Source organism: Dipteris shenzhenensis, chromosome 30 (genome assembly GCF_047967505.1).
Source record: "Dipteris shenzhenensis isolate YYH24624 ecotype China chromosome 30, Dip_SZ_1.0, whole genome shotgun sequence".
In the NCBI taxonomy this organism is placed as follows: domain Eukaryota; kingdom Viridiplantae; phylum Streptophyta; class Polypodiopsida; order Gleicheniales; family Dipteridaceae; genus Dipteris; species Dipteris shenzhenensis.
Window position 1 is genome coordinate 23,159,497 of NC_141625.1, and position 7,435 is coordinate 23,166,931.

Consider the following 7,435-nt stretch of genomic DNA (forward strand, 5'->3'; position numbering starts at 1 on the left):
TAGATCAAAACAAATAAATTAGATAAGGCAGTGCTCTTACATTATCTCCCCTTGCACCACTGGTAACAATTATCTCTTGAAATTAGTAACAATTTTAGGTCTTTTAGTCGAATTTGAGGGGATAATTCACAGTTGCACTAATGACTTAACTCAAACATATCAGTTCATTTAAACTCTTTTTCCAACTTAAGAATTTTTAGGGCAAGTTTTTGCCAATCAAAGATAACACAAATTGAAATTTCTTATAGAACAAGCAAAAGAAGAATATCCATTTTTAGTGAAGCTGAATGAGAACATGGGCTGCAAGTTACAACAATTGTGCTGTCTTACTGTCTAGAATATCATGCACTGGTTTTTCTTGTAAAACTCGATCTCACATTTATTAAGTGCCTGTTTTAGGGTAATGTTGTAACCTGCATGTCATATAAATAGCAGTGGTCTTATTAGGTCTTTCTTTGTGTTAAGGGCTTTTGGAAGGTAAGGGAAAAGATCGTATAATATTGGCTTGTTTAGGTGCTGAACCTGAACAGGTGATAACAAATCTGCAAAAACTAATTAAAAACACTGCTGAAAACTTCCAAAGGGAACAGAAGACCATTGAAATTGCCATTAAAGCTCTGTATATGGACCAACTGCACCACTTACCCCACGTAGGCCCTAGCCATTAATCACAACACACCATTCCTCTTGTTGTCCTTGCAGGGAGTCCAGCCTATTATTAACACTACAATCTTGGCAGCAGGGGGGGGGGCAGAGGGAAGAAAGACAGGAAGCAAAGCCAAACGTTAACAGGTCATAAAGGAAGATATAAATGGAAAACAAAAGTATGTAAACGTGAATGGGTCATAAAGACATGTTTATTCTAAGAAGTCATCCCATAACTGCTCTGCAATAAACAAATCTATGATTGACTCCGGAGTCACAGTTGCATGCATGTGCAAGGGTCATAAGGAAGACTTAAATATTTATTCTTACAGGTCCATTCTGTAAGTATCCTGCAAGAAACAAGAAAATGGTTAGCAATTGACTGGAAATGATTGACGGCAGTACAGTACAGCAGCTGTACAAGACTGCCACATGGATGGGCAGGAGGTGCAGCAGATACCCAACTGCCGCATGTCATTTCGGGAGCTGTCAGAGCACTGCAGCTACCACCAGGTGGCAGACTTACATATATATAGATCAACCTAGGAACATGTCCAGATGGAAGGCACACCTGAGGATACAATCAACTCAGCAGCTTACACATATACAGATGAATCTAGGAACATGCCCAAAAGGACTAGCTACTATGATGGCCCCACTGACATTGTGATGGCACACATATCCACACAATTACGCAGGCTTTGACTTCTAGCTCATTAGCTCCAAACATCAGACAACAAGGGACAAAACTCAGCAATCCTCTGCAGTTGATTATGCTCAAGCTGGACCTGCAACGGGAGTCCACTCCAGCACCTCAACCCCAACTCATTAGCTCCAAAAATCAGACAAGGAACAAAACTCAGCAATCCTCTGCAGTTGAATATGCTCAAGCTGGACCTGCAACAGTAGACCACTCCAGCACCTCAACCCCAACTCGTTCATGGGTTGGATCCAACGGGGCAGAAGATAACACCTGAGGATACAATCAACTCGGCAGCTTACACCTATATAGATGAATTTAGGAACATGCCCAAAAGAAATAGCTATGCTGTGGCACACATCTTCACACATGAGCATCTATTTATGGAACCATCTTTACACCAAATGTCAAAACTCCCAAGATGAAGTGCTGGAGGCTAACACCATAGAAAAAGGTACCATCTCCAAAACACATCATTCTAGGCTGAACATAGCAGATAGGGTACGCCCAAGCGACGATATCACACAACAAATCACGACCCACCACGTCTGTAGATATAACATGCACATTAAGAGTGGAATGGTCCTATCAACAATACATACCATCATGGGTTGAGGGTGAACCATAGTGTCATGGGAGACATTCCAGCCTTCAGCCTCCAGGACACAATAGGCCTCCAGGGAAACACTTTCTCGTGTCATGTTAGGAACCCATACATGAACACTTGGTCACAGTTTAAAAAATGTTCAATAGGCTATAAGCCCTGGAAAAATGCCCGATAACCACATGCTAAGTACCTTGTTCAATTGATTGATCAAACAGGATGCACCTGTTAAGGGAGCATGAGAACATTTTGAAAGATGCTAATTACTCGATCACATTAGTTTTAACACTTGATGCAACGATTGATTGATTTACTGAAGACATATATAACCTTTGTTATATGACACAATAAATTTCCATTCGAAGGCGGGATCCACATAGCCCTCACACCATATTGCTAACATTAGCTGTAAATTCATGTAGGTAATATAAGCAATTTTAAGGTGTGCGTTAGTCCCAAGTGCTAATTCACTCCAAGACACTATTTATAACAATAGCTCAGAAATAAAATTTGTAAGATTGATAGATTGTACTTTAAACAGCTCCATATCAATAAATAGTCTATAGCATTGGGCTTCAGCAGGGGTAATTAGTTCTTTAAGCTTTCAACATCTCAGACTAAGAAATTCAATGCAACCTAAGGTAAGTGCTATCACGATACTTATTTGAATAACTGTATTCCATCGCCAAATAGATATGCAAAAATCATACAAAGAGTCATGCAGATAATGAAAAAGTCAGTACTTCCAGGACTTTCGACATAAATATGCAAGCTTTCAGTAATCTCCCCATAGAAGAAAATAACCAAAATGCAGGAATAAGAATGACCATTGTGCTTTTCAGAAGTGGCTTATCTTGAACCATTGTACATGCCAGCAGGTGAATATTGCTGCCAAAAGAAACCCACAGTAAGAAAGCAAATAAACAAAGGGAAAAAAAAGGTCAATGTTTCCCCTTGATGGTTCGTCTCACATTGCCACATGCAAAGATACCAGTATAAAGCCAACAAACTCAGGAAAGCAAGCTGAAATTGCAGGAGGGGAGGGGGGCGACTGACTGATACTTCTTGAAGGCACTCGTTCAGAGATCTTCAGCTTGTTCCCAACACCATGGACCTCCACGAGTTTCTCATATCTTGTTGAGATAATAAGGCAATAAATATTTGTAAGACCAACCAATAGAAGCATTAACAAAACCCAATTACTTTATATTTCCCAATAATTTGGGCCCCCTTGAACATCTAGAGAAATAAGATGGATATGCAGAAGCAAGATGGCGCTGCAATATAAGATTCAAAAACCACCAACATATTGGGTACCAATACAGAAATTATCTTGTTGCCTTTAAAAACCACTGCGAGTAAACAAGATTTTGTAAGCTGGGGAGATTAGCAGACCTCCTACCCAGATCCAGTATCAAAAAATGGCAATCAGCATAAAATACCCATTCAAGAATACATGCTTCAAGAGAGAGGCTGTTAATACAAATGCAGTAGGTTCAGATTTCCCTTGCTCTTCTCGACTTGCTCCAAAAGAAAGGCCAGATCCCAAGACCTGTAAATAAAAAACTTATAAAATATTTACAAAGCAAGTCTTGGGAGAGCTCAAGAAGGCCAGCAAACACACAACTTATTGCATGTTTGCAACAAATCGAGCAGAAACTAGAAAGAACTGTTATGGAGGTGCTTCAGATTCTTGTTGAAGCGCTCCAGGGAGCCTGGCTTCTAAAGAGAACCCCAGCTTTCCTCCAAATGTAACCACGGATAGACCCTACTTCAGAGCCACCAATAAGGGAAAGGGCTCGGGAGAGAACCTTGGTTAGAGAGAGAAGAACCCGACTATACTCATCCTACTGTCAGTCAACCAGTCATCTATGCCTTGCTTTTAAGTCAACAACTAATACCGTGATATTATCTTTGCTACCCCTGCTATAGGCCAGCTTCACTAGAAGTGCAGCAGCTGAAGCAGACGCTGGGTCCTCACCAGGCGGCAAATTCCCAGCATCACCCCTCCTCCGAGAAGCGGTCAAGCATTTCCGTGCAACTTCACAAGCAAAATCATTACTGATAACATCCCATAAACCATCACTTGCTAGAATTAAGCACTCGTCTTCTTCAGTCCGCTGGAGGCATTTTACCTCAGGTTCAGAAACAACATAACGCTTCAAATAGCGATCCCCTGCATCCAAATTGCAATGATCCAGAGCATTAAGCCTTCTAGCATTACGAATTTTCAATTTTCAATTTTAAAAATGTAGTTACCGCAAGAAATCGAACCTATTGCCCTGGACAGTGCCAAGAGGCCCCCCACTCTATAGCCATCCCAGTATATAACACGCCCACCGGCAGCCTCAATGCGACTAGTCTCATCATCTCTCTCTGGCTGTATAAGTAGCAACAGAAACAAAGGTCAGGCACCCAAGTAAGGAATTTCCGGAACAACACAGCGGGAGGCAAACTTTTCTTCAACCCACAATCTCCTGCATGTTAGTTATATGTGAGCTAGCAGCTATATTGAAAATAATTAAAAGCTCAATTCAGGAATCATACTGACTGTACTACTCAGCTTGGATAAAATTAAGCAGACAATTAAGACCGATATAGATAAAAATGCACCTTGTGATCATGGGAGAGGGGTATGGCCTTCCCACTTCGTGACAGGACAGCTCTAGAGTCCCCACAGTTTGCAATAACAATCTGACAGGAGCTTAGGATTGCCACTATAGCTGTTGTTCCAACATTCTCCGGGGCAATTGCATCCATACAGCAAGTAGAGGTGCTATCAACATCGTCACACTCACCATTCGGACAAATGCCACCCACCTCTTTGTCCATCTTTAAAAAACAGTCTGTCATCACCTTCTCCCAGTTGGAGCTCGATCCAACTCCGGGATCACACTTGGAATTCCCTACCAGGACGAGATTTTTTAGCTCTTCAGCAAGAGCTTGATGAAGCCTCCCTACACAGTAATTAGACGCCTGCAAATAGAACCGTCCACATGATTACGTGAAGCATAAGCAAACTAACAGAATAACTCTGAACAAACATGAGAGTGGCGAAAGAAGCCGAGATGGGAAAAGAGTCCACAACATTTTGTCTCACCTGAGCACCGCCATGACCGTCATAGACAGCAAAGAAATGCAGGTCCAAAGATGTCCTTTTCTCTGGCTCACTGCCACATAAACAACCTCCCATGGAAGCACAAGGTAGAAATGCAAAAGATGGCACAATGGCAGCTGTATCTTCCATTTCACGCCTCCGGCCACACACCAGCAGCTTTCCACTGGGAGGGCATTTTCTAGCTCTCAGACATGGACTGTGAGAAGCTTTACTCTCAGAGGCAGATAACAAAACGCCTTCTTCAACCACAGTAGTCTTCTCAGCAAGATCCCCCATCTCAAGATCAGCTGGCACTATATCATTGGATGAACTCTCAGCCTGGCCTTCAGGAGCCGTGGACTTAGCCATGTAGCCTCCAACTCTTCCACCTGCTGAAGAAACAACAAGAGCAGGGTCCGCAAAAGAATCTGCAACAGGAGAGAGACTCTGTTGATTCTCCACCAGTTTCTCCTCTAGCTGCTGTAGCTGCTGCTCTTTAAACTTTTCAGCAGCAACTGTGAAAACCGGTGGAGAGATGCTGCTGGTAACGTCACCTAGCCGTGGCTCACAAAAGCCTGCTTGAGCGTCTTTGGAGCCATGCCCCTCATTGACGACAGTAACGATATGGCCTTCGACTCCAGTAGCAGAACAGATCTGAAGTATACACTGGCTGCTCTGCCATCCCTCAGGAGGAAAGGACTTGGACCTGACAAGCGCCGTAGTATTACCTGAGGAGATATAAGCGTGGCCGAAGACCTCGTTGCTGTTGATCTCAGCGAGGAACTGAGATGACAGAGGCAGGTCCCCGTCGGTCTTGGCCTTGGATAGAGGGAAGTTATCATGCTCGCTGTCGCAGAACCCGGCGGTCAAAGGGCGGGAGCGCTTGTGCTGTGTCGACAACTGCTTAAAGCGTCTGATCTCCATGCGTTTCCGTCTGGAAGCGCCTGCTGCATCGAAGATGAGGGTGGTGGTGGTCTCCTCGAAGATACACGGATCTGAAGCAAGCTCGGGGTCCATGTAGATGAAAGTCTAAACGGTAGAGGGGTACTGAGCTCGCCTGAAGGATAGTTCTCTCTCACACTCTCTGTTGTCTCGAATAGATCACGGGCTTTCGAGCCTCCAAACGCACCTAAGGAACTCCTGTTATCGAAACTCCGTTTGGGAGAGGAGATCTTGCAGCGATGGTGGAAGAACGAGATGCAAGCCGGCAAAACAAGGAGAAGAGGTGTCTGGCAGAAGCGAAGAAACTTAGAGCTGTTCCCAACGCTAGGGAATGTCCCTGTGAGCAAGAAGACTAAGGGCAGGACGCCATGGCTGGCTAAAGGATCTGAAGGATTCTGTAGCACGCAGAAGGGGTAACAGACTACAGTTCTCACGCGCAGATGCTCTACAAGTCTCTTCTCACCTACGATATGGCTCGAAATTCGCGAGAAGAGACAGGCAAACGCAAGCAGTGATCAACACCACGCGAGGCAAAGCACTTCCTTCTCAATTATCGGCCTTCCATTGCGCCTCTTTCTTCTCTCAGCCTTGTCGCTGTTGCAGCAACAGGGACGACGACGCGTGCGCTCACCTAAAGTTTTCCATACACCACCACGACGACATACCCTGGCAAGGATTCTTGCTCCTTCGGCGCAGCAGCTTCCACCCGTGTTTTTGCCACGCCCGAACGCCGCAACCGCATCCCTTAATCCAGCTCCTCACGGCCAAAGCGGAAAGGCTGCAACAGCGCGAGGACAAACCTGGAAGAAAATGGGAAAGGGGAAGGTGTCCCTGCAGCGTCCAAGCTACATAACGAATCCAAACGCCGTATGAGAAAGGGGCAGAGGGAGGCAGGGAAGAAAAGAGGATAGGAGAAGCAAAGACCGGGGTGGGGGGGGGAGGAAGGTGGTGGCTATGGCGAAGGAAAGCTTGAAGGTCTGGCTGTGGCGGAGAAGGCAAGAAGTCAAACAGACCAAAAGAAAATATGCTTCTAAAAGTGAACAGCCACATAAGCCCTCCCCCCCCCTTCCCATGTGACCACCCCCTTCCGTCGCCCCCTTTTTTAATTACACCGCCCTTTTTTTATTCTTGGCCAATCAGCTCCCTCCACCTCCTCCCTTCCCCCCTCACACCTGTCACCGTCCCAGTCACACAGTTCTTGCCTGCTTAGTTAGCCCCATCTCTGCCCTTGCCCCCACACGCACACACCCACGCACATGTATGCCACTGCACCATTTTCTTGCTCAGTCGTCTTCCTCCTCCTCGACAATGTCGATTGCCTCTTCGGAGAGAGCGCAATCGGGATGGACAGGGCTGCCAACCCAAACAAGAATTCTCCAGACTTGGCCATGTCAGCAGCTGTCTCTCCAACTCATCCCTAGGCTGGCAACTCGCCGTCCTCTCATTT

The 7,435-nt window shown here is 45.2% G+C and overlaps 1 protein-coding gene across 1 annotated transcript; it reads right to left on the reverse strand.

The window, feature by feature from the left end:
* Positions 1-2,524: 2,524 nt before the first annotated feature.
* LOC147881855 (putative protein phosphatase 2C 8) lies at positions 2,525-6,995 on the reverse strand. Its single transcript, XM_087401367.1, has 4 exons — positions 5,050-6,995; positions 4,563-4,925; positions 4,224-4,329; positions 2,525-4,125 (listed from the first exon to the last, which is right to left on the reverse strand). The coding sequence occupies exons 1-4, from the start codon at positions 6,061-6,063 to the stop codon at positions 3,815-3,817; spliced, it is 1,794 nt and encodes a 597-aa protein (XP_087257493.1). The 5' UTR covers positions 6,064-6,995; the 3' UTR covers positions 2,525-3,814.
* Between the last annotated feature and the right edge of the window lie 440 nt (positions 6,996-7,435).

Bases quoted from the DNA above. Each gene is read 5' to 3' on its own strand.
- LOC147881855 (XM_087401367.1), bottom strand. From the start codon at position 6,063: ATGGACCCCGAGCTTGCTTCAGATCCGTGTATCTTCGAGGAGACCACC. The intron at 4,926-5,049 runs GTGAGACAAAAT...TTCTATTTGCAG, and splicing joins ACGGTCATGGCGGTGCTCAG to GCGTCTAATTACTGTGTAGG. The intron at 4,330-4,562 runs GTGCATTTTTAT...CTACTTATACAG, and splicing joins CCCTCTCCCATGATCACAAG to CCAGAGAGAGATGATGAGAC.